Source organism: Aquila chrysaetos, chromosome 2 (assembly GCF_900496995.4).
Source record: "Aquila chrysaetos chrysaetos chromosome 2, bAquChr1.4, whole genome shotgun sequence".
NCBI lineage: Eukaryota > Metazoa > Chordata > Aves > Accipitriformes > Accipitridae > Aquila > Aquila chrysaetos.
In genome coordinates, this window is record NC_044005.1 from 24,497,234 (window position 1) to 24,523,404 (window position 26,171).

The following is a 26,171-nucleotide window of genomic DNA, read 5'->3' on the forward strand; positions in this document are numbered from 1 at the left end:
TTCCTCCATCCATCAGTTCATCTTGTTCCATTTTGATAGCAAGCTACCCTTTCACTCATCATCTTTATAAAGTCTTTTGACAGAAGGTTTTCATGTTACATTAATTGCTGGATGGATGACCAGATGGATGAGCAGGTTGGTGAACAGCTAGGTAAATTATTCATTCTTATTATTTTTTAATTTGAGTGGTACCCAAGTTGCTGAAAATGTCTATCTACTTCAGAATGAAGGAACAAAGCTATATTGTCTCAGGTGTTACACTGCACAATGTCATTCCCTAACACAAAGTGTGAAGACTGAATTTGCTTTCACTTTAGTAAAAACATGGCTCTACCCTTGTAGCCTAAAAACATCCAGTGCTTTGAGAGTGTCTGAATGCTCAAATATTGTCTCTTTTAGACCCTACTGCATGTGTGATTGTCTTTTAACAAAGCATCAATATCCACAAAAGGTAGACTTCAGTTCAAAACTTCAGGATGGCTTACAAATGAAAGTGCCTTGGCATGCTTATAAGCTCAAACTTGGAGAAGCAGTGACATAAAATAAAAGAATTGGTGGAAAACCAAAAAGGAAAAAAAAAACAAACCAAAACCACAAAAGAAAACAAAAGTGGGTTTCTCAAGCACATGAACTGCATCAAGGAATTAGACATGCATCTGTTTTAACAAAATTGAGGCAATCATTGTCTTTAGTGTTAAAGGGACTTTAGCAATTCAAACTTACCAAAATTATCCTCTTTTTAGTGTTAAGCTTTATTTATTTGTTTTAGTTTGATCTTGTAAATTAACAGGGCAACCCACTGAGACTCAATAAGCATTTTCTGTATACTTTTATCTTAAAATTTATTTACAATTTAGCTGAATTAACTGTTCCATAAAACCCTGGTAGTCAAAAAATATTTCTCTTTTAGTTACACTAATATTTTTGTCTTACTTTCACAAATACTTTTGCTTTAGTCACAAACATTACACCATTGTAGACCAAACCTGAAAAGTGGGCGACAGTGTCAGCTCTCATTGAAGTCAATGGGAACTGAGCATGCACAACACTTTGCAGGATCAGACCGTTCACATAAAAATATTTTGAGTGTAGTTAGCCACATCCTTCATGTCCTTAATTTAATTCATACTGGCTGAATCAGTTTAATTTAGCTGAGGACAGAAGTTTGAAATGGAACATAAATTATATTTTTCCAATCCTTCAAAACATTGGTTTTCCCTCGTGGGGAAATTTGTTAACAACCATAGTCTAAGTCAGCACAGAAAATGCAAGATATGAGTTCAAAGGTCACCCCCTTTTATCAGCAGTACTTTCTTAAAAGGAAACAAGAGAAGATCATGTTCTGCTTTTTCTAGACTTCAAGGTAAGGATTTAGTTACAGTGATTTTTTTTTTTTTTTAAATACAAAGTTAGTATAGAGGGAGAAGATCTTCCTGACTTAAGCTCTACTGTATTACCAAGAGCCCAGTCCAAACCCTGCTGAAATCAGTAAGAGTTATTCTGTTACCTTCAACAGAACCTTGGATTGGGCTCTACATCCAAGACTTTTTTTTCCCCTCCAAATTCCTAATAAAAAAAATTACTGTTTGGACACAAGTCCCATTTCAACAGGTCATGGAGTGTATGCAGAACTCTCACTCAAGGCAACCGGATTTATGCATGTTAAGAAGTCTTTTGCTTTAAACTGAGGCCAATTATGCCAGGAAAACCCACAAAATTAAGTAGCACTGCCTGACATTAAGTTAGGGAAGAATTTGACCCATAACTTGGACAAATGTATCATTTGAGTGTTCAAACTGTACTCCAGACATAGCATAAAAGTGACAGAACAATCATCTTTCTCTGTCTCCCTTACTGTAGTTTAAATGAAAATGTTAAAAAATGTTTTCTTTACAACATTTTTTAAAATCGTTTAATTATCTTAATACAATTAGGAAATACATAGCCATAGTGGCTAATTAGACTCATGAGAAAAAAGAAACTTGCAGGAAGTGGTTTAACAAGTAGGTTTGAAATTTTTTTAAGAAAACTTTGATAATAAAGATATAAATGTAGTTTAAAAACAAATCAAAATAGGTAAATCATGCAGTAGTTAAATTGCCATAATACATGTTGTTGCTCTTCACTCTTCTTCGTTCTGTTTTTTTTTTTTTTAGAAAATGTCTCCTGAATTTTTGCTTGTTTGTTTGTCATTACTATGATAGCAATCTTAGAATTTCGTCCCTTTAACTGCATTTTAATAGCAATGTATTATAGCATGATTTATCAACATATGGCAGGTGGAAGCTGACACAAATTATAATGAAAATTAAAACAGTCATTTATGCAGCAGGCGATTATCATTTAAGAAACATTTATTTGCAGGCTTTAAAAATGAGGGTTTAGAATCAAATGGGTTTAAAATGAAAGTTTTAATGACTGTTACCTTTTTCCTGCAGCCACTCCTCTACGGGCCGGTTATATTTGAAGGGGATTTTCTGTTTTACCATTTGGAACCGTTCACTATCAGTGTTGCCTTTAAAGTTTAAAAAACAGCTTAAAAACAATCTGAAAAGTCAATGAAATAGTTAAAACATCCTAGAGTTTTTGGGTTTTTTTATGACCTTATTTAGCTATAAATAAATAAGTGTGTGTGTGTACATATGTATTTGAAAAGAGAGAGATTTATCTTTAGTAAAGTGGAGAATAGTTATACACCCAATTGCCTGAGGTTCTGGAAGGTCGAAGGAGTTAAATCCTATGAAAAAGATATCTCAGATTCTCCTCAGAGTATTTGTTTATCCAAATTGGTTAGAAGGCACATGTAATTTGTCTGGGACATGAGACCTTGAGTGAACTCAGTGCCATGAGTTAAAACATTTTGATCAGACTCTACATCTGATTGCACAAGGACATGGCACAGTACCTCAGTCACACAAACACATAGTGAGTACTAGTACTTTGATAAACCTTCCTGCAGTAGTAAAAGACACATGTTAGGACTAGAAACCCAGTAAACAGAAAAAAAGGAAGGAAGAAATTATAAGGAATCTATGCTGAAAGGATGTAATAGGAGTAGTTTTAAAAAAAACTAAGAGTGGGAAGATAGAAAAAAAGGGAAGTAAAATTTAAAAAGAGGGCGAGCTATTCATTAAGGATATGTGAAGGCTTGTGTCCAGTTACCAAAGACTTGGGCCTGTTGCCAGAAAACAGAAGCTTATAAACTAATTTAAATGAAAGCAGAAATAATTACCCAAGATGTAAATTCTGGCAAGTGCAATTCCATTGTTCCGTGTTGATGGATAATAGAATTATCCAGCAAAGTGTGTTATGGAGGAAAGCTCTTATCACTCGCGCAGTACGGAGAGGAATAGGATTCACATAAAGTCTTTGTCCAAATTCCCTGGCTATTGAAAAATTGTACAAGTCAGGTGGGTTGGGCCAACTGCTAGTAGAAAGGAGCAGCTCAGTTTGACGGTGTTAGGAGTGACAGTAAACAAGTGCCATCATTCTGCTTTTTCATTTTCTTCAGCTGTAGTCACTTTCTGACTCATTCTAGTTTTTGCTTCCTGTATTATTTTTATAAAAAATCTTCAGTCAGATAGGCATAAAAAGAGTGCATCTTTTACAAACTTCATTATAATACTGTAGAAAACGAGAGTAAGCCCCCGCCTTACTGAAGTAATGCTACCATAAACAGAAGTTCAGTAGGTCAGTAATGCTCCAATACATGTTTTGAATAAATGGCAGTCCAAGAGTCAGCAACTGCTCTGCACAATTTGCAGTACTGCTTTTAAAATCCCATGTATAAATAACCTAAGGTGGCTTCATATTTTATTTGCTTTCTGAAACAGATGCTTGAATCTTTTTTCAATGTAAAGACACACCGAGGAAAAAAAAACATATGACTAACAGCTGGCAAGATGCTCCACCCAGTCAATAGCAGACACTTTCATACTGCAAGCAATATGACTGGTAAATCTCATGTGGTCAATAAACCTTACTGCGTAACTGTTGCTCAGAAATGCTGCCACTCTGCTGACCATGGCTATCCTCTCCAGCATCATCTTGTTACTGCTGACTTTCTGGAACAGGTGAGAGGCACTAAAGCAACACACTGGCTAGAATCCCACAAGGATTCACACATAATAAAGCATGGGCCTAATCTTAAGGGGTACTTGTGAAAATCATCATCTGTGTCTCTTTAAGTCCAGCTGTAAGGAAAACAGCGATTTGGGTTAATATTGCCAACTATAATGATGAACATTTAGGAGCCTTGCTGCTTATCTGGAGCAACAGGTAAAACAAAGCAAAAACATTTAAGAGCAGCTTTACTGGCCTGATTCCTTATCACCTTCCTGGAAAGTCATCTACTTTTTTCCTTCCATGTAACAGATCCATTGTGGGAAACTGTTATTTCCCATTGTAGAAAGATCTAATTAAGCACTAGCTGACACACACTGATGTACCAGTTTCTCTGTCCCACCACACATGCCTGCCATGTACAGGCAGGTTACTTGGATAAACTAGAAGGAAAAGATAAAATATCGGAAACACACTCTGCCAGTCATTTATTAAATAATATTAAACAATGTACCATGGTGGCTGGGAGTCACTCACAGACATTAAGTTATCTTTAAGTAGATTCCCAGCTCTCATAATTCAGATCAGCATGACCAAAAAGTACCAATAGTCAGTTCTGTATTTCTATAAATACAGATTCATAAACATAAAATTTGAATCATGTTCAGTGCAGGATCTAAGAAAAAAATTGATAAAGAGCAGCTGAGGTAATATAAACAGCAAAAACAAACAAAAAAACCCACCTAAAGCTAAAGGACAGAAATATTAACAAAACAATTATTTTTGATCTTTTTATTAATAATAAGCTGATGACTAATGTAGGCTGGGCTCATGCAGGTCATTTGTTTTCCCAATTTATTAAACTAAAAGATAGGTCCCTTTCCTGCAAGTTCTCCCATTTGTTTAAGCTTAGGGGAAGTTTACACTCACAGGACATGGAAGCAGACCTGCTGGTTTGGGGAGAACAGAAATAAAAGTAATTAAGTCAAGCTCACTACAAAAATAATATTTTTTTTTTTTTTTTAAGATCAGTTAGCAAAGCATTCTGCTTATCCATTAGACCTTTTCTCAACACACTAATCCATGCTCTCCTTCATCAAACCAGCTAAATCTCATAAATGCTATCATTGAATTTCTGCATCTCCTTCAGGATATTTTTGGTCTGTTGCAGTGTGGCTATTTTTCTCTGTGTAAGAAAGGAGGACTAGGACCTGAAAGACTCTTAGGAGGTGTTTCAGTGGGACTTAAAGACCTAAATTTCTCTGTGAACTCCTAAATTTCTCTGTCAACCCAGAATCGAACACTTACAGAGAGTCTACTACTACATCTATATTGCATGTGATATAGAAAGATGTGATTTCAGTAGAAATGGAGGTTATTCCCCACTTTATAGAGTATGTTCTGAGTAAGAACTTCTGGTTAGACGAGTGCATTGAAATCTTAATATTGATGGTCGAGAACATTTTCTATAGGGCCAAAGAAATTCTATAACACACTTTACTCAGAACAAAAAACTCCACTGGCTTCATTCGGTACGTACATAAGCAACCTTTAACTGGCGGCAATGAGATTTTTTTCAGAATAAAGAATGATCCACAACAGTCCATAGGAACATGAGCCAGCCAGCGGCTGGCATGGAGCACTTCTTCCTCTGTGTGGAGGGCTGACCGTAGAAAGGGAAAAATGTTGTGGATTGAAATTTCTCATAAGTAGGGCATCTGACAAGAACAGGCCAGCAAGACTAAGGTAAAAAGGAAGTGGGACAATGAAAGAAGACATGACAGGGAAAAATGGGTTTCTTAAAATACAGTCCTAGACCTTCAAGAAAGCCAGAAATGACAACTATTCCCCACTACATCTTTAAAGACTTTTTTAAAAAATCAGGTTTAATTTAGTTTTAATATTATTCTTATTAGGCAGATATATTCAACAAGATTAAAATACATATAAAAATCATACCTTTAAAAGCTATGAAAAATTGAAGGACATTAGAAAATTCAAATAGGTTTAAATTGCAACATTAGTACCTGATCTATTCTTTTTTGTTTTGTTTTAAAATTTTATTTCAGACATTAGTAAGAATGATTTTAAAAAACATGTCCATGAGAATGTGTTCACTGATATACCCAGTTATAACATTGAGTTAAAGAACAAGTTTTCCATTGTTAACCGCTTGGGATAGTCATTAAATATCAATAAAACCATACAATTATTAAATTAATATTGATTTTGAGTTGTGCTTTAAAAAAAATAAACACAGCATTTTATATGAGAGTTCAAAAAGGAATTATCATGGTTTGCAACACGAAGTAACATAAGTTCAGCATGAAGTAAGCTCATTGGACCTCTGACAGCTGAGCCATGATGTGATTAAGGGGGATCCTTGTCCATCTTCATACACAGAAACTTTCAGTAACAATCCTTTTGTGACCTCAATGCAATGCCTTTCTAATGCTGAATGATACACGTGTTCAAACAATCCCTTCACGCAACTCATCTAGATCCTTCCTTTTTTCTCTTTGACTCCAGCTCTGATTCAAGGCTGCACTTCAGAAAAGGATACACAGGATAAAGATAGCCATTTAAATTTATTTTAGAATATACACTTAATCCCATAGTTCTTTTGCATTCATAATCAATGTGGGTCTCAAAGGTCTGCAGGATAGAGTTTGTTATAGTAAAGTTGTGTTGATTAGTTTTGCTACTTGTGATTTACTAAATATTTTTCCTCCCATAGTTTCTCGCTGCTTAAATGATAGTCAAGTACCAGTAGGAACTGCTCATTTGAAATAACTTTGCTCCTTTTTCCTTCACCTGCATAATAAGTTCCTGTATATCAGTATGACTTATGATCTGCTTCATGACTTAGCTTCTTCTAAAGAACTGTACCTCAGAAATGCATTCCTTCACCTATTTTTTTCTCCTTTCTCATGCAAAATTCCAAAGCACAGCCAAATCCAGCTCTGTGAAGACTGGGATAAAACAAGTCTTTTATTTCATTTAGTACTCACATGTACAATTAACAAAAATCCTGCTGCATCTCCTAAGTAGCACACAGACCTCAGTTTTCCAGCAAACTGATAAGCACCCAAGCTCTTATGACCTTAAGGATTTTAACGGTAACATTTTGAAATCTTCTGGATCCATGAATCTTGTTTAACCTGAATATTCAAAACATTTCAAATACCACAGACATTCCTGAGGACTAAATATTTTGGAGAGGAATCTGGCAGAAGAGATCTATTTTTTGTTTTCCCTCTTTCCCTCAAGAAACCCTGGCACCTCAGTCATAAAAATCGGAGCCTGCTGGTTAAATATGATCGGTTGCCAGCCTTCTGTCTTTTTTCTGGAGCCCTCTGTATGTCTGCTCTATGGACTATACAGATAAATAGATCAGATTCACTTCTAGCTTTAGCTCTTGATAATCTTCAATTTAGATCAAACTAAAATGGGAAAAAAATCAAAAGAATTTGCTTGTGCTAATTACTATTAGCAGTTCCTACAAGAAATGCTTTTGATACAGTGCACAGTCCAGAGCAAGACAGTTTAAATTTGCTCATGAGCAAAGCAGAATTTTTCTTGCAAAAGCCTTCAATGTTGGATAATGTTTTGCTTTTCCATTTATGGTTCCTTTAAGAAAACAAACAATCTTCATTGCATTAAGCTTATTTCTAAACCAAAATGGATTCTTAAGCCAAAGAAAGTAAAAGAGCAATTGAAGCTCTGAAAAATGTTGCTTCTTGGCCTAGATACCAATCATGATGATTTACTGCCGCTTTGGTGTGAAAGAGAAAAGCTGAAAGGTTCCAGCAAATTGCACTGGGCAGAAAGAAAGTGCTCACTTCCAGGTGGAATATTAATCCAACCTGATGTGTTGTCAAGTCTGTGAAGATGCTAAAAAGAATACCATAAGAAAACAGTCATCTGTCCTAAATTAATGCCAAAGGCTGTTTTATGAAGAGACACTACAAGCAGCAACATTTTCTTCATTGCTTATAAGTCTCTAAAAAGAATGAGACATTTTATCTAATAAGCAGTTATTAAATGAAAGGCTATATGATGATACTAATGATTTAAGAAAACATTTTGATATCTGTGATCAAGGTTTAAACTGATTCCACCTCTCTTTGTACTGTAAATGGAATTTCAGTAGGAGAAGGGCTAGTAAGTAGTTAGCGTTCGATAGCTTGGTTCACCCAGTGGCCTTTAATGCCAGGTCCTTTTGAGTTTTTATGGATGCCCATAATCTCGCTAAGATTTACATACACTTAATTGACATCAGTAAGGGAGGGGGGCATGGTAGCCTGCTACAGCCTGCAAAGTTTACCTTTGAGGGCTAAATCCTCTACTAACATAAACTGACTCAGTTCAGTTCAGCCCCAAAACTTTTCCAGAGCTGATGTTGTGCACCCTGGAAAAGGAAACTCACATGCATCATGCAAAAGCTACCATTTTTCCCTAACATCTAATAAAGGGCACAAAAATTTCAGAAGTGTGTTTGTGATTGGTACAGACTGAACCTCTTCAACCACTTCTATTTTCAGGCAGCTGCACTTAAAAACTTACAGTACACTGAACTGTCCCATTTTCACATTTCCTTAAGTACATATTTTGTTCTAAATAATACAGAGTACAACCATCATTTGTTCACATTTTGTATTCAGCTAGGAAACTGAGATAAGCCTATTAGTCCTATATTTAGGACTAGAACCTTCTTCTTCTGTAAATCAGGAAGGAATAACAACATTACAAACAGTTTTAGCATCAGGCCTGTTTATGTATAGCTGTTTATTTTGTCTCATTACCGTAAGACCATATTGTGGTTTATGTTATATAACATAGGGAATGTTTGCATTAAAATCAAAACATGTAAAAAATCTCTACTCACAGCAGTTTTTATAAAATGCTTGAAAAAAGTCCAAACCTGAAACCATAGATGTTGCTTATACAGAAATGAAACAGGATGGCCATGGAACTAAACAAAATAATTATAAGGCAGGTGATCTAGCATCTTTCTAACTACCACAAACTCCCCCTCTACAAATTCTTGCAAAGCTTCAGTTTTGCCTTGTGTAACAAGGGGTGCTATGGAAGATTAATTCAAGTTTGGGATTTTATTTCATTTGAGGGGATTGAAGAATAGCCAAGTCTTGACATTGTTTATCTTTGCTTCAGCTCTTGGATATTATGTTTTTCCCCTTGCCTTCACTGTTCAATTAAGTTGCATCTTTTGCTATTGAATTCTCATTTTATTTCTTGTCCTCATTTTCCCCGTAATCCTGCATGCCCTTGACTTTATCTTCAATTCCCTCTGTTCACATTGTTTGCTGGGAGCCACACCTCTCCTTTCGTTCATCGCACCATGGACAGGAGTTAAAAGCTGACCTTCACACTGCAACTCTCCTCAGCTCACTGCCCGCATGACAAAAGACAACGAGGTCTCGGTAACATAAGTACTAAAAATAGGAGAGAGAATTATCAAGCAAGACTACAACAGCAAAAGCTACTCAGGCAACTGGTGCTGTTTCTAAGTTTCTGCTGTCTCAACCAAAAGCCTTACGCTGCTGCCACTCTCTATTTTATCTTACCTTTTTAAGCCTAAAAAACCATAGGATCCTAATTCAAAGCAAAGCAGCATTCAGGCCAAAATAATTGGGAAATCCAGAGGCAAACTAGGAGATTAAGAGTTTAAATGTCTATCCAGAAGGTGCAGCTAACATGGACCACTGTGACATTAATAAGACTAGGGAAAACTTTGAGAAGTCATCTAATTCACCCCTCTTGCCCCAGGACAAGATCAGCAACATTTCAACCTCCCTTAGATTAATCTTTCAGTCCTGTCTCGGATGACTAAGAAAATGACTGCCTTACCCCAATAATCTAACACAGAAGCACAACAGGAGCAAAACAAAAAGAAAACTCAGACTAGCAAAGGTGGAAGAAGGTTAATCAAACTTTTTCAAGCGTGCAGAAGAAAAAAGTAAGTTAGTCTTGTGAAAAAATGTGATTCAGTTCTTATTTTATATGAGCAGATTATACTGAATCATTTCAGCCCTACAGAAGCTCAGGCAATGGGCATGAGATAAAAGCAGTCTGCTTTAGTTCTCTTTTGATTTATGTTGGAAAAGTGAACTAGTGTACAGTATAGAGAAAGCAGTTACCAGTTCAACCTTTTTACAGATATGAAACAATTTGGGTGTCTACATTACCAGATCTTTGAGATGTTTTTTAAGTAATGTGTAAATTCTTGGTTTTTTTCACTGAGCAGGTCCAAATTAAGCCCCCTATCAGGCAGCCAAGGCTAAAGTGACTATTAAAGAACAACTGAAACTACATATTGATCTTTCCATTTTAAACAAGAACAAATTTCATTTTGCAGGAAGAGATATGAAATAGATGTCAGAATAAGACCCACTGCTACTGTCCCCACATCCCACTTCGTTGCTTCCTTTGGGAAAGGTCAGGATCTGATTTATATAGCCCAATGGGAACGAGCAGCAATAAGCAAGTGCCAAAACCACTTTATTTGTATTGACACTTTAAATTCTATTAAAGTCGCATTTATCTAGGGGGTGCTTATCTGTTTTGTGGATTATGCAAAGTCAGGGCAGAGAAACACCGGATCTAGCATACATGTATTGGGTTAGGCATCAGAGCTACACGAGTGCAACTATTTTGCTTCCAGAACGAACGTGAGACTGAAAACAGAACAACTGCCTTTGCATGGTGCAGGATCTGCAGTAAGACAACTTGTGGCCTTACACCTGCTTCATAAAGAGTCAGTGGCTCACGATCATACCTCTGCAAACAAGAACACTCAGGTAGACAGCTAGCTTAGGTCTGACACAGCCAGCATAGAGGTAGGGCTAGGAGAGCACTGATTCCTGCAGAACCACTTCAGGCTCAGCGTACTGAGCTGCCCGTTCAAGAAGGGCTCCTCTTTATGTTTATCAGGCATTACACCAAATCCAAGACTCCTTGTTGGAAGGTGCCGGCAGGCACTCCAGTATCTGTGTGGGAATCGGCTTAGTTCCAGCAGGACTTGCAGTCTCTGCCTTGATGCTGGCAGCGATGGAGCTGAGTTGGCTCCACCAGAAACCTTCAGATGTTTCTGGATCTCATTTATCTGTGCGTATATTATCAGGGTGATAATATGGGGAGCTGAATATACAACAAATAGAGAAAGCAGGTACAGTCCTCTCCCATGAATACAGTGAATATAGGGAGGCTGCTCAGTCAGTAATATTAATGAGAGTAATGCCTATAAAGCATTTAGTCAAATGTCACCAATGAGGACTGGAAAGCTAATCAGTTACAAATAACAGAAAGACAAAAACCATAAGGAAAGGGGCAAGTTCTCTAGGGTGAGTGCCAGGAAATAACTAAAAGCAAGTAAGAAACTGATGAAAGAAGAAGTTTATTAAGAAGCACTTCCTATCAAGATTACGTATTAGTGCTACAGTCTCCTCAGGGAAATTCTTGAATTATTTAAAATTTTACTTGATAAAGCAGTGGGGGATATCAGTTGATTACAGAATGGAATAAATGAGACCAAACAGACCTTTCCCATCTCTAATTGCTACAAATTGGTGATCTTTGCCTCCTCTTGAAATCAATTCTTCTGTTTGCACCAGCTTAGAAAAAGGAAAAGAGAATTCCAGGACTCTGTAGTGACCCAGCAAGCCTTCTCAAAGACAGGTGCCATTCACAAAGCCAAGCCATGAACTAGAGGCACAGGAAACATCCATACGGTGACAAAAATCAGTACTGAGTAACACTGTGTCAGAAGTAAGGTAGACCCATGGGAAAAGGCACTTGTAGTTTCTGTAGATATATTTTTCCTACTCCAACCTTCTAAACCCATTTCTTTCTTGGAATTGACTGAGTTTTGGAAATTGCTATGGAAATGCTAAGTAGTGAAGGGGTAAAATACCACTCAGTCTGCACACAACGGACTAGCATGCAGCATGAATCTCACTAACTCTGAATTTGTGGGGCTTAAGAAAAAAATACAAAATATTTTGCAAGTCCAACACTGGAGTTTTCAGTCTCCAGGGTGCTCCAGGTACTCAGTAAATAGCAAAGATGTAAGTTCACTGACCCAGAAAGGTTTTCATACTCAGTGAATTGTAGAATATTTTCTATTTAAGTCCTGGAAGATAATGTAAATTGAGGCTTTATCCCCACTTTACCAACTGAAAAACTGAGCCACAGAGTAGTAAAAGCATTGCCCAAGACCACAGGGAATGGCATCTATAAAGCCAAGGCTGGGATTCAGGAACTTTTGGCTCCTAGTTCCATGACCGGCCCCTTTCATTTCTGACCATCCTTTTACACAATTGCTCTGCTTCAGTCCACAGCATTGGATTTCAATTACTGTGCTTTCCAGTGCCTTTTAGTGAGCAGGGAGAAGGCTGATGTGGATGCATGAGCCCCTTCTGTCACTGCATGTCAGCTCTGTCAACCTGGGATTACAGCTGGCACTGTTCTTTCTGCAGGCAATAAGATCAGAACAGCACAAAGTTCTTGTTCAAGCCTCTGATCCCTCAGGCCAGATGTTTGTTTACTCACTTACTGCATGCGCGCACGCGCGCGCGTGTGTGTCTATGAGAGAGACAGGGACAGAGGGAGAGCCAGAGAGGGAGAGAAGAAAAAGAATATATTCTAACAGCTCCATTTGACCAGGAAAACTGAAACAGAACTAACCCAGGAGAGAAACGTAACTACGTTAATATCTGGGAGTTCACTGCACTGTGCTGTCTAGCAGGATTCTTACTTTCCAGCAATCTTATTTAGCCTGATTCTCCATCTGAGAAATATTTCTCCATCTCTCTCTGCACTACATTATACAGCTACATTTTATGTATCATCAGATGACTGAACCAATAGTAATTCATCTTACTCCAGCAAAGGAGAAATTTATCAGAAATTTTTGGTGATACTTCTTATGCTTGGTACCTGGACATTCATACAATCATGGACCAGTGAACACAAACAGATGAGAACAGCTCTTAATATTTGAGCATTCAGGCAGTTAGGATAAGCATGCTTATGTGAGCAGCTGTATACTTTAGCCTAGAATTGTTAGCAAGACCAAGCTATCAGGATACACCTACGACTCTTAGTGTGCAATTACTGTTCATGGAAAATGGCGTGGTGGTGATTTTAGCATGAAGTGTGCTGGATGTCAAAGAGATACAAGGAAGAAACGCATGGCTTGGATCCCTGTCTGAATGCAATACACATGTTTTGCACCATAGTATCTCAGAGACAGGGACTCAAAGGCCTGTAGTGAGTAAAAAGAATGTAATCCCAATATTTAGGGAAATCCCTCGGCCCAGGGTTCTTATATTAGATACAAGAAGGGTGAGAACAATTAGGTAGAAAGATGTATCAGTGCCCCATGGATACTGTATTTTGGCATACCTTAAGTCATCATTCTTACATAGAGCAAGCCTAGGCTTGGGGAATCATAAAGCTCATCTCTTCATGAGTTATTACATGCCATACTACCATTGTCAAAGGTTAACACAACTTTTCATAAGCATTCCCTCTGTGTTACAAGAATTTCTCTTACAAAGAATCCTAGTCTGTAGGACTAAGCTAAGAGGAAAGAACTGAGATTTGAGAATCAAGATCATCAGTGGAAAGAGAATCAGGCCACTAAACTGCCTAAGTTTTGTTTTGTCTTGGTTTAAATTTGGCTGAGCAATGCGCTCACAATACAGCAGAGTAACTTCTATCAAGTTGCAGCTGGAGAGGGAGTGGGAGTATTGCCACATGATCATGTCTCCCTGAATGAATTAATGAGGGAAAAAAGAAAGCATTTGCTTTCCAACAGAGTAATACAAACATAATGACTGTAGACGTGATACAAACACATACAGCTTATGTGACCTCATATTTCAGGTCACAAACTAAGCATTATAGTAGGACGAATTTTTTTAGAAGGACAACTTTTGGGGCATATTTTTCTTGTTGCCATAGTGGGTCACTGTAATTCTCTGAAGCATCAGACACTTGGCTGCTGTCCAGCTCAAGAAGCTGATTAGATGAACAAAGAGGCTCTGGAAGGACAGAATAGAAACCATCCCAAATCCAGGACCATTGGACAGAAGTGTCATTTTGACCATTAAAGCAAATTTTCTTCTGATGTATTTGGTATTCGCCTGTAGATTTGACATATTGGACATCTAGTCTGATTTAGGAAGATGTAAGAATGATGCTACCCTAATTCAACTAACAGCATGCAGCAATATAATACATATCTCTGTTCTTTTGGACAGCACCAACAAAAAGTTTTCCTCAAATTGTCAGTACTTTCTGATAATATTTTCTTTATCCAGGCTATAAACAAGATAAAGTATTTTGGCTAAATTAAAACTAATATTGCCTCTGTGGCATGTATTTGCATGTTAGAACAACCTTTTACGTGACTGTTACGTGGCAGTAACAGAGACTGCTACATAAGAATGCTTCTTATCCCTTCTCCCCTCTTTCCCACAGCTCAAGGACTATCTGTGGGATCCTAGGTGGGAATTAGATGGTCATGGCTACTTGCATGAAAATACTATTCTGTGTGTGTCCTTCCTTAGGTAAACTCCTTCTTGCAATCCTATTGCTGTTAAATAATACTGTACTGTTTGTCCTGCCTGGTTACCTTACACATCTTCATAAAAAAACATGCATTTCCCTCTTTCTTAATGCCAAGCTGACAGAAACGCTGGTGCTTGCCAGACTACCACTCACATGGGCTTGAGGTATTTGGTGACTGCAACTCAAGCAGACTATTGAATGCAGCATGTCATAAGACCCTGGATCAGTCTGGGGAAATGAAACTTTGAGAGGAAGAATGAGTACTGGAAACTGCAATATAGTAACTTTTTTCTTTTTTTCTCTGTCTTTCCTCTCCTCTGCCCTCAAAGACAGAATTGGAAGACAGACAAGCCCTAAAGCACTTCCATGCAACTGTTGGGGATAGGGGCAAAATGGAAATGAACCACAGCATCATACATCCCGTGGGAAAGCAAAACACGAAGTACACAGAAGTTAAACTGTGAGCACAGTGGCAACATTTACGTAACTTTTTTATCACATCAGATCCTATCCCATCATCCAGTATGGATGCACATGCATTAACATGGGTGTTTTTGCACAAATTCCAAAGTATGTTTGTCTGCTGGTGACTTAATGTGTGTAGGTTTATATCTCAGTGGATACAGGGGACCAAAACTGAGTGTTCATATCATGTAGCCGTATTTATCTGTTTTCCAACCTTATAAATATATTATAGATGTTATGGCCCTGCAGTGACAAGCTACAATCAACTCTTGATTTCATCAACTTGTCATGCTTTAATCATCCCTCTTGGCAGATCTTTCAACATATGTCACAGTACCTCCTTCAAAATGTGCTTCTCCAATGCTGTTTTATTAACCCTGTCTTTTTATATGTTTTAGCTCATTATAAAATGCAGTAAATCTGTCAAAGGCACTTTACATGCCATCTCCAATTCATGCTGATAGGAAGCATCTGAGAGCTCATTTAAGTCCCACAAAATGAGCACAATATGAAAAATCAAACCCCACAAACAAGTGTACGACAAGAACCCTGGGGATCACATTCAGCCCACAGGGCTAATCAAAATTCAGTGCTCTTGTTCCTAACTCATTACCCACTCACAAGGGCATTTGGATAGGAAAATATTAAGACCACAGTGGGACCTGGCAGTACCACAAAGAAATCCCTTCAGCTTGCACATCAAGCAACGGGAGTTATTAATGACTCCAAGCAGTCAAGCACAAGATCCCTGTGCCTCTTCATGGAGGCAAATGGATTCAGCCAAGCTTCTTACTGTTATCTTCGTTTCAGAAGCAAAGCTTCAGAAGTGAGAAGGAGATCATAAAGGCCTCGAGTCTGAAAGAGGAAAGGGATTGCTAAAGAGGCACAAGAAGGCAGAAATCAGATTTGGGGTTGGGGGGGAGGATGGAAAGAAGAGGGAATGAGGAGATGCCAAAATCACTCTGGAAGAGACAGAGAGAATTTGGGGGAGGAGGAGCCAGGCTCTGCAAAGCAGAGAGAACTAGTTATTTCCTCTAATAAGGCTCAGCTACCAAACATTTGGAAATCACTGAAGTAGTACATGAGCCATGCAGGGGTATTGTGCAGGGATAAGTACAAACTTAGAAAGGAAGAACTTGTTGCAATGACTCAGACACCCCAGTTAGTTCTGCTTTTGAGTTTTCCTTGTTAATTTCCCAATCAGCATTAGACTCTGCATTACTGAGCTCATGAGAACTTATAATCACAATATTGCATACTATTTACAGTATCAGAGCACATATCAGCTGAAGAAAGGATATGTAGACTTCTCTTAAATCCTCCAGTGATGCTAGCATTAGAACACCCAAACTTACCTTCTCCTTCTTGACTAATGCATTCTAAATTAAATAAAGCTGAGTTGGGAGAGGTAATATCCCATTAGGCTAATTGATAACAGTTAAAAAATACAGACAAGCTTTCAGAAACACAAGACCTTAAAAAAATTACAGAGGGAGAAAATTAAAATGTCACTGATGAAAAAAATCAAGAAGAACTTACATATCCAGAAATGAGGCTGCTTTTTTCAACTGTATTGGACTGATTCATAAAGACTATCTGTCTTCAGTAATCCTGCCTTGGTTGTAACTGAAGACTACTACAGGTGTAACACACTATTCCTCTGTAATTAAGGCACTCATTTCCTAGAAGATCAGGGTTAACCCTGTTTCACAAACAGGAGAGTTAAGTTACCCTTGTTCAGATGGTCAGCAGGTAGCAAAACAAAGAGCACGGAAAAACTGGCTCAGTCCCCCGCTTTGCTCTTGGGAAATCTACTGTCTCTCCATATTCAGCGTAAAGACAGTGAGATGAACCCCAGCCAGCATGTGCAAAGACTCTGGATGCAACCTTGTGAGACCTCCCCTTTCAAGGACAAGATGGGGACTAATATATAAAAATCAGCAGTCATGACTGGGAGCTGTTTTCTACAGCTCCCCTCTATGTTTTACATCAAACAAATCCCTGCTAAATTTTGTCTTTAACAAATACAACAATCGCTGCATTATCTGAGGAAATTCCTCATCATAACAAGCTCTTGTATGTTTTGTGTAATTCCTTTACAAATAACCTTGAGCCTTGTGTATGTCCTCTTAATATCTCAGGAGAGGATCTCACTTTCTCCTCCTCTCTTCCTCTCCTGCTTGCATCCCCCCACCCCACACCCCCCCAATTATCTCTTGCTGTCTTCTGGGTGGTTATGTTTAATCTCAGGATTAGGCAGAAGCCTGCAGTTTGCCTTGAACAGCTTATCAGCTTCCAAGAGACATTTACTGGTAGAGAAAGACTCCAGTTTTGATAGCAGTAATTGTATTTAGCTTGTAAGATACAAGGCTATTTATCTCATGGCTGGGAAATCACAGAGGGAGAGAAAGAAAATGTTGCTGATAAAAACTAAATAAACCCAGAAAGAATGAAGAAAAGAAAAGAAACAGCACCCTCCTCGAATTCCCTCCAGTAGAGGGATGAGGTGGGAAATGGACTTCATTGAACAAAAAGATCATGACACTTGCGGAAGGAGATTGAAAATATCAAGGGAAAGTTGATAAATGGCTTGAATAGGACAAGAAATTACCTGTTTCAAAACAGACTATGAACTCCAGTTCAGTAGTCACAATTGTGTAAAACTCAGGGAATTTGATTTGTAGAGATGGGTATAACCATTTTTAGAGATACTGAGTACCAACATTACATTTAAAGACAGCTGGAGCTGCGGACACCCACATATCTGAAAATGAAATCTGTTTTTTGTTTTTCACAGAAACTTACAATAGCACCCATCAGAGGTTGTGGGGTGTCATACAACACTTAATATTTAAACCAACTTCAGTTTCCTTGCTTATTAAATGCCCTTTCCATTCTACATTTGCAGTATTCAGTCTGCTCTCCCCAAAACAGCTCTGTGCTCCATTTCTCCCATCCCAGAAGTCCTGTAAAATCCCTGATGCTGACATAACTCAAGTTCTGTTTGGCCTACTGTACTACTGCATTTTTAAAATGCCTACAATACTTCTGGGTGGGTATTAAAGAAAAAAAAAAAGAGGATCTAGATATTTTGAATCTTATTAGGCTGCAACCGATATTCTAATTTGGTACAACCCAAAGAGCACACAAGCACGGCAGAGTTAGCATCATCCCACTGAGAAATACTCAGCACTTTGTTAAAGTATCCAACGGTCTTCAACAGCAATACAACCCCCCCACATTTCAATTTGTAGCCTTTTAGTCACAGAAGACTTTTAGTAAAAGAAGGATAAGATGGAACCATGCATATCATTCAAGCGTATCAAAAGGGGAAGACCAACATAAATATTTCACTTGTTTCCACCACCATAATTTCTTCTCTACAGGTAAAACAGATGAGATGAGACATACAGTATCTATTAAAACTGTAATATATAGATGTTGTATAAAATTTCAGCTGTCCCGAAACAAACTGCTTGGAAATTTTCTCAAAGATGGGAGGTCATAAGGTTAAAAAAACTTTAGAAAAACTGAGAGTCACGATATTTTTTTCTAGAGCTTGTGTCTCATCACCTTTCACTTAAATGTAAAACTATAACCTTTACCAAACATTCTCTATTACTCTGGGAGTGAGTCACGATAGGATAGGATAGGATGGAATGGAATGGAATGGAATAGTTTTCAGTTGGAAGGGACCTACAAGGATCATCTAGTCCAACTGCCTGACCACGTCAGGGCTGTCCAAAAGTTAAAGCATGTTATTAAGGGCATTGTCCGAACGCCTCTTAAACGCTGACAGGCATGAGGCCTGCCAACCACCTCTCTAGGAAGCCTGTTCCAGCGTTTGACCACTCCCTCTATAAAGAAACGCTTCCTAATGTCGAGTCTGAACCTCCCCTGGTGCAGCTTTGAACCATTCCCACAGGTCCTATCACTGGATCCCAGGGAGAAGAGATCGGCACCTCCCTCTCCACTTCCCCTCCTCAGGAAGCTGTAGAGAGCAACGAGGTCGCCTCTCAGCCTACTTTTCTCCAAACTGGACAACCCCAAAGTCCTTAGCCACTCCCCATAGGACCTGCCTTCCAGCCCTTTCACCAGCTTTGTTGCTCTCCTCTGGACACACTCAAGGACCTTCACATCGTTCTCAAACTGTGGGGCCCAGAACTGCACACAGTACTCAAGGTGCGGCTGCACCAACACTGTATACAGCCAGATAATCACCTCTTTTGACCGGCTGGTTATACTGGGTTTGGTGCACCCCAGAACGCGGTTTGCCCTCTTGGGGTGCAAAGGCCACACTGCAGACTCATACTGAGCCTGCTGTCGACCAGCACCCCCAGATCCCTTTCCGCAGGGCTGATCTCCAGCCGCTCCTCTCCCAGTTTATATTTGTGCCCAGCATTACTCCATCCTAGGTGTAGGATCCGGCATCTGGACTTGTTAAATTTCATCCCATTAATCATAGCCCAATGCTTCAATCTATCTAGATCCCTCTGCAAGGCCTCTCATCTCTCAAGAGAGTCAACAGCACCTCCCAGTTTGGTACTGTCAGCAAACTTGCTACTGGTGCATTCAACTCCTGCATCCACATCATTGATAAGTACATTGAACAGAACTAGCCCTAGAATTGAACCCTGAGGAACACCGCTGGTGACTGGTCACCAGCCAGATGTAGCCCCATTCACCACAACCCTTTGAGCCCTGCCATTCAGCCTTTTCTTTACCTAGCTCCCTGTGAACCCGCTCATCCCACAGTTGGACAACTTGTCCAGAAGGATGCTGTGAGGGATAGCATCAAAAGCCTTACTAAAATCCAGAAAAACTACATCCACCACCTTTCCTTCATCCCCTAGGTGGGTGACCTTATAATAGAAGGATATCAGATTAGTTAAACAGGACTTTCCCTTTGTGAACCCATGTTAACTGTGCCTGATGATTGCATTATTTTTCAAATGCCTTTCAATAGCACCCAGTCTGATCTTTATAATTTTACCAGGAACTGAGGTTAGACTAACAGGTCTGTAGTTCTCTGCGTCTTCCCTCACACCCTTTTTGTGAATTGGAACAGCACTGGCTAGCTTCCAGCTAGCAGGGACCTCACCAGACTCCTAAGACCTTTGGTAGATGATCGAGAGGGGTCCTGCCATAACATCTGCTAGCTCCTTCAGTACTCCTTCAGTTTGCTGGAAAACTTTTTGAAAGAATCAAGTAGGAACTCAGCCAGGTTTCTTCCCTGTCTCACATAATGTGCCTGGTACTGACTAAGCGATTTCAGATCTTTCCACCAAGTAAATGAAAAATATATTGTAGCAAGAGAGACTTCATGCCTTTCACATTTTAGATAGATAGGACAATCCAGACCACTATCACTTTAACCTGTGCTTCTGGAAAGCGTTTTAGTTCAGGCAATGGTAGGTGAGAAAGAATGACTTCTCACATAGACTACTAAAGATGTAGTTCAGTGAAGACTTTAAACTGGTGTAAGCCAGCCTTGCTGATAAAGGAAGTCATCTTACCTTTCCCTGTCTCCTGACTGATCATTTCCACTCCCATGTGGCCACTTTTCTTGGGCCGGTTACATGGTGAATGGCATTGGTAAAGTGATCCCCCTGAGCAGAAGATGACGAAGAGTAGAAAACAGAAATTTGACTATTTAAGCAACATAAGCACGGGAAGGAGCAATGCAAGAATGAACTCCCCTGTCCAGCTCCAGCTGTACACTAAGGTAAGCTCCATCTACATCAGCATTTTGTTTTGAATCAGGAGCATGCCTCCAAGGTGTACCTCCCAACACTCTCCACTTGCTACACTTTGGTTCACATACTGAAATGCTCTCAGGGAGTACAAACTAGAGTCCCTTCAAATGAAGTTAAACCAGAATATATATGCCCCAACTGTTCAGGGTCATTTGGTCCTTGGAACTGGAACTATTCTGAAGTAAAATCCCAGCACAGACATCAGAGGCTCAGAACCAACTTTTTGTTTTATAGGTAGGCACTTATCAGGCCACAGTACTTGGCCAGAGCAGTCAAAGAGTCCCTGGAGTTCTGCTGTCAAGAGCTAACTGTCCAGCTTTTCCTAAAATCCAACTTCCTCTCAAACATGTACTTGAGAGAATGAAGTAGGGGCACATAGGATGAAATATTTTTTTCTTTTTTTCAGCACCAATAGAACTGCAAATTAATGTCATTTGAAAGGGTAGAGGCTCCTAAAAGAAGGCTGAGAGATCATGCTTCAGAATGATAAAAGGGAAAAATATAAAATCCGTATTGGGTGGATGAACTAATGAATCCTGATAAGGATCCAGTTGTTTAGTGTTGTCCTATTTCTTATTTTTAAAATGCATTAATAAAATCCAGGCTACAGTTCTCTTGCTAAACCATGTACTTCTTTAAATGACAATGTCTTCCTGCCTTTTGCCTCTGTTCCATTAATCTTCTCCTTTAAAACATTACTCCAATTAGACTTTCTTTTGGTGTCACTGATACTCTTGCTTTACAGCTTCTCTTCACCTAGTTTTGCTTCTTTTTCTGCTGCAGAAAATGTAGTCAGTTCATGGATGAACGAACAGGAATATCAGGCTTGTTTTGATGTAGACTACAAATCTGCCAACACACAAAGTATTTCTTTGCAAGCAAAGACAGTGGACAGAGAAAAAAAATCTCCTGTCTAAGACTTAATGAAAACTTAGGGACTGACATATCCCAGTTCTGTGTCAAGACAGATTTGTTTTTAACTCTCTTGAGAATTGCTGACTCCATCCCAAACCTCAGGATTCCTAATTTAAATCCTTCTATCCCACTGTAAAGTTTTTCAAAGTTGATGGTTTTTACTGTAATCTGAAACAAAAACATGTCAGATGCTTCCTCTTCCTGAACTAGCTTTCCTATCTTACCTACTCTTGGTCCAAAATGACTCCTACTTCATCACTAGACAGATTTATTTAGAAGGCTCTCAGAAAGAACATAGAAGCGAGAAAATAACAGTGACCAAGCACAACCTGTTATCTGGGATATACACCAAAGGGTGAAGGCACGTGTGAAAAGACAAGGGAGGTAGTCATAGAAAACTGTACTTTAGGGCATAGAAATTCATACGTATGTTAGCAAAAGGTGTATACCCTGACTGAGAAACACATTGTGATGACCAACTTAATGAATCAAGCATCAAGGAATTTTTTATCAATACAGCCTATGGCAAAAGCCCATCTCCTTATTGTGTACTTGAGAGAGAGGAGAAAGGGCAAAACTAATGCAAATAAATCATAAATGGCTCAATGGTTTTTGCTGAACTAAACCACGACAGCTGAATTGCAGATAGCAGCCCCAGTGCTAATGCTGCTATATGCCATCACCATGTTCTCAGGAGCTTTTGTCTCTCACCTGTACCGGGCTACTGTTCAGAGTCTTACTGCCCAGTAAGAGAAACTCTGGCAGAGTTGGAATGGTACAAACAGTGAGAGATCATCCCTAATGACTAGGATTATTTCAGTCCCAAAGCTTAGTCAACCTTAGCTCCAAGTTAATTCCTTCCTTTACCATTTCTCTCTAACCCTTTTCCTCACGAGAAAAGCACCTCATGTTGCAGGTGACTGAGATGCAACTGGATGCTACAAAAACCAAAATGTCAGTGCCTGAATTGTAAGTTTGCTGCTTTTCCATTTTCCTTCCACATCCTTGTCTTTTATTTGAAGTTGCAAAAATACAGCCTTGGAGTCTTTCAGTCCCATTGGGCTAGTTTCATTTAATTTCAATTTAACTGAAGACTGTGTTTTAAGGAAAGCCAATATTCTCTCTCTGCTCATTTAATGAATATCTCACTTTTATTTGTACTTTCCATTGAGCAAGTAATTATGAGTTTAACGTATAATCCTTCTACAGGTAATAAAACTCAGGAGCATGGAAATGCCATTCAGAATGCAGCCCTGCTGCCTGAAGATTGCACCACGTGATGACGAGGAAGATACTTTAGCTAGTTTATAAAATTTGGAAAAATTAGGCTGTAGCACTGTGCAGAAAATCAAGTACACATGAAATTGTTCATATGACAGAGAACACAGCGTGCCCAAACATGCATGTGCTACAAATACGAAGTTTCTTAAACACTACAAATAACTGTGTTTCCAGAATTGAAGTGATCCTATGTGTAAAATATGGGATTCCTTAGCTATTATTACACGAGTTTGATATGAACTGTAGTTTCAGCAGTCTCCAGCTAAAACATGCTGGATTAGCCTGGGTCAACCCAACCACAAAGCTTTTTACACAGTTGAAACTCTGCTGAATGCCAGTTTGGTCTTGCACTCAGTATGAGAAACTAGTGCAAGTTCGGTCTGTGAAAGACAACAAATTATTCATTTCAAAAGGTCCTGTTTGGTCTTCTCTTAAACCATTAATTGCCCAGAAAAGGGAACTAATAAGTATCGGTTTCCTGTAATTATTGGCTCATTGAAGCTTTTCCTGAATCTGAGGCATTCATAATGCCTCTTTATTATATGGATATTCTGGTATTTAACATGAATTGAGATCAAGCCACAGTCCTTTCCTCTGGGAGGGCTGGAACACTGCCCTCCTCCCTTGTTTTTTTTTTCCCTAGCCATGTAGGATCTTTATTTTTTTCAACTTTTTAAAATTTGTTTAAAAAATTGGTTTGAAAGACACTAGAAAAAATAAGGGAGACACACGTACACACACAAAGTATGACCCCATAAGCCTTATTTTCACAGGGACAGGCTGAAAACTTCATCATCTATAAACAGCCAGAAATTGAAATACATGCATGGAAAGGAAAAGGTGTCTGGAATAAAGGTGTCCTTTTCCCTTGGGGTACAACTCAATATACTCAATACTAGCCCAGAACATAAGATTAATGCTGATTCTATAAAACCATACATCTTCTAATGAAAACACAGGAATATCTTTAGTCAAGACAGAAGCAGAGGGTACTGAGGTAGTCTCTGAGTGTGATTTATTTTCCCTTTTAAAAAACAAAAAAACCCTCTAAAGCAACGAGCTGGATATTTTGTTTCTTTACACCAGGGACTTACTACAGCAAGTAATAGAAGAAGAAAATTTATTCATGGGGTTTTTACTGACTGTAATTGGCTGCCAACTGGATCAGAGGTATTTTACCACAAAATAATTGATGAAAGGAGCAGAGGAAAGATACCCAGATTGGGCCTCTCCTAGCCACACTTCCCTCTCTAACCAATGGATAACAGAGCTAGAATCTAATTCCATGGCTTGATCTTAGACAACAACATAGGGATAAGAAGAATGTGGTTAACATTGGAATTCTTTGCTTGTGCTCCTCCTGCCTTTTGTAACCATCCACATTATCAAGCCTCAGCTATCTTACGCACTGTCAGCATCACATACAGCCATCTGTTTTTCACTTGGAGTGAGTTTGTCCTTTTAGCATGGTGACATATAGTATCAAGAGGTGGGATAAAACATGGGACAGTCACTCAAGAGCTAGTTGTTCGCTGTTCCTAGTGGATTTAGGGTGATGATTTCCAAAGAGATACCGAATAGTTCCACTACATTTTGACCTAAAGTCAACAAACTGTTGACAGTTTTGGCTAGAATGTGTGTTAACCTTTACATCTGCAAACCTAAAAGAGAGAGTGAAAGTCAGATGATGAAAAATGATGAGGCATGCGGAAAGTCTGTTCAAATACTTGCAACTTAATTTTCCACATTCCTTACAATTCAACTCTATATCTATATAGACAGTATCTTGGGTGCGGCTAGAGTTACCTCTCCTTTTCATAAGGTCTCTTCAAAACTTTCCTCCCTTAAATAGTTAGAAAATATCACAAGTAGCAAAACCAAGTTTGTTGCTGAATCAGTTTGTAACTCTCTGCAGAACCAGGATTCACTTAGAGACCTCTGAAATAGCAGCATCTATGTGCATCATACCATAGAGTTGGCATGCTTACTCTTCCAGTGTAAAGGACTATTACTTTGTGTTCCAACAGACAGAATATGCGCCACCAGGCTGGTCCATTTATTGTTGAGATGAAGCAACAAAGATTTATATAGCAACCAGTTGTTATTAAACATTAGTTTGTAGGTATAGATACAGTGAAAGAGAAAACCAAAGGAAAAAAAGTATGTACCTGTTGGGTAGTGTTCATTCACTGGCCAGCTGTCAACCTGAAGTGTGGCGTTGCCACCGTTCCTGGTAAAGCGTACCACGTGGTATTTGCCATCATTTACAGGTGTGCTTTCCTCTTTAATAGAGATGTCCACTGTGCCAATATTGAAGACTACACCAATCTTGCCTTGCTCCTAAAATAAAAGAAAAAAGAAACAAATGCTTGTAAATTGCTGTCTATTAGAAGAATGTTCTTGGCCTATAAATCTCTAATGGGTAATTGTGCCAGTAGATGGCACTGAAGAATACACTGAAGCACTGTTTTGAGCCTTGTCAGGACATATTTCATTGGCTCTACTTCAATACAAACATTGTCTTTCGCACTCTTCTTTACAGCATTCACCTGAACATAGCAACTCATTTGTTCCCTTAAAACAGCACAGAAGACAGGTGAGAAATCAGGCAATGAAAACCAGGAGATGTGGATAAATAGTTACTGGAGCAACATCTCTACTGATTATTAGTAGTCACTTATTCAGTTGTCATCTGAAATGCAGCCACAGGCAGGCTGTATCCCAACAACTGTTTTGTTCTGTTATTCTGCTTGGGAAACAAACAGTCCCCACCCCAAAGCAAATAACTGTGGGATCCAGCAAGGAGAATGCAGTTACAAGATGGATGGAAAAAATGTAATTAGCTGACTTTGACCGCCTGAGGGAAGCTAATTGCTCTTAAACCAAACGGAAAACCTTCCAGACTTTCAAAAGACAGGAGTAGCCACAGTCTATTACTTTTCTACATCACACCCCAAGCAATGCCTTACCAATAAAGCAGTCCTCCATAGTGTTTTCCCAAAACTTTCCACCAGTCACTGACTGAAAGGGAAGAGCAGGCAAAGCCAGTCGTACCAGCCATAACGCTTGCCCCTGCAGCTCCCCTCATGTAGTAGT

At 38.9% G+C, this 26,171-nt stretch overlaps 1 protein-coding gene across 48 annotated transcripts in view; it reads right to left on the reverse strand.

Annotated features, from left to right (window-relative positions):
* The window catches only part of NRXN3 (neurexin 3), a 1,038,943-nt gene that overhangs the window by 117,428 nt on the left and 895,344 nt on the right, over positions 1-26,171 (reverse strand). For 33 of the 48 annotated variants that reach the window (XM_030007358.2, XM_030007356.2, XM_030007348.2 and 30 more), the window contains 2 exons: positions 25,244-25,415; positions 2,426-2,515 (listed from right to left, as the gene is read on the reverse strand). In XM_030007358.2, coding sequence (XP_029863218.1) covers positions 2,426-2,515; positions 25,244-25,415 — 262 coding nt within the window. The remainder of the gene's footprint in view (positions 1-2,425; positions 2,516-25,243; positions 25,416-26,171) is intronic. The other 15 variants (XM_030007362.2, XM_030007364.2, XM_030007361.2 and 12 more) reach the window with 1 other exon arrangement.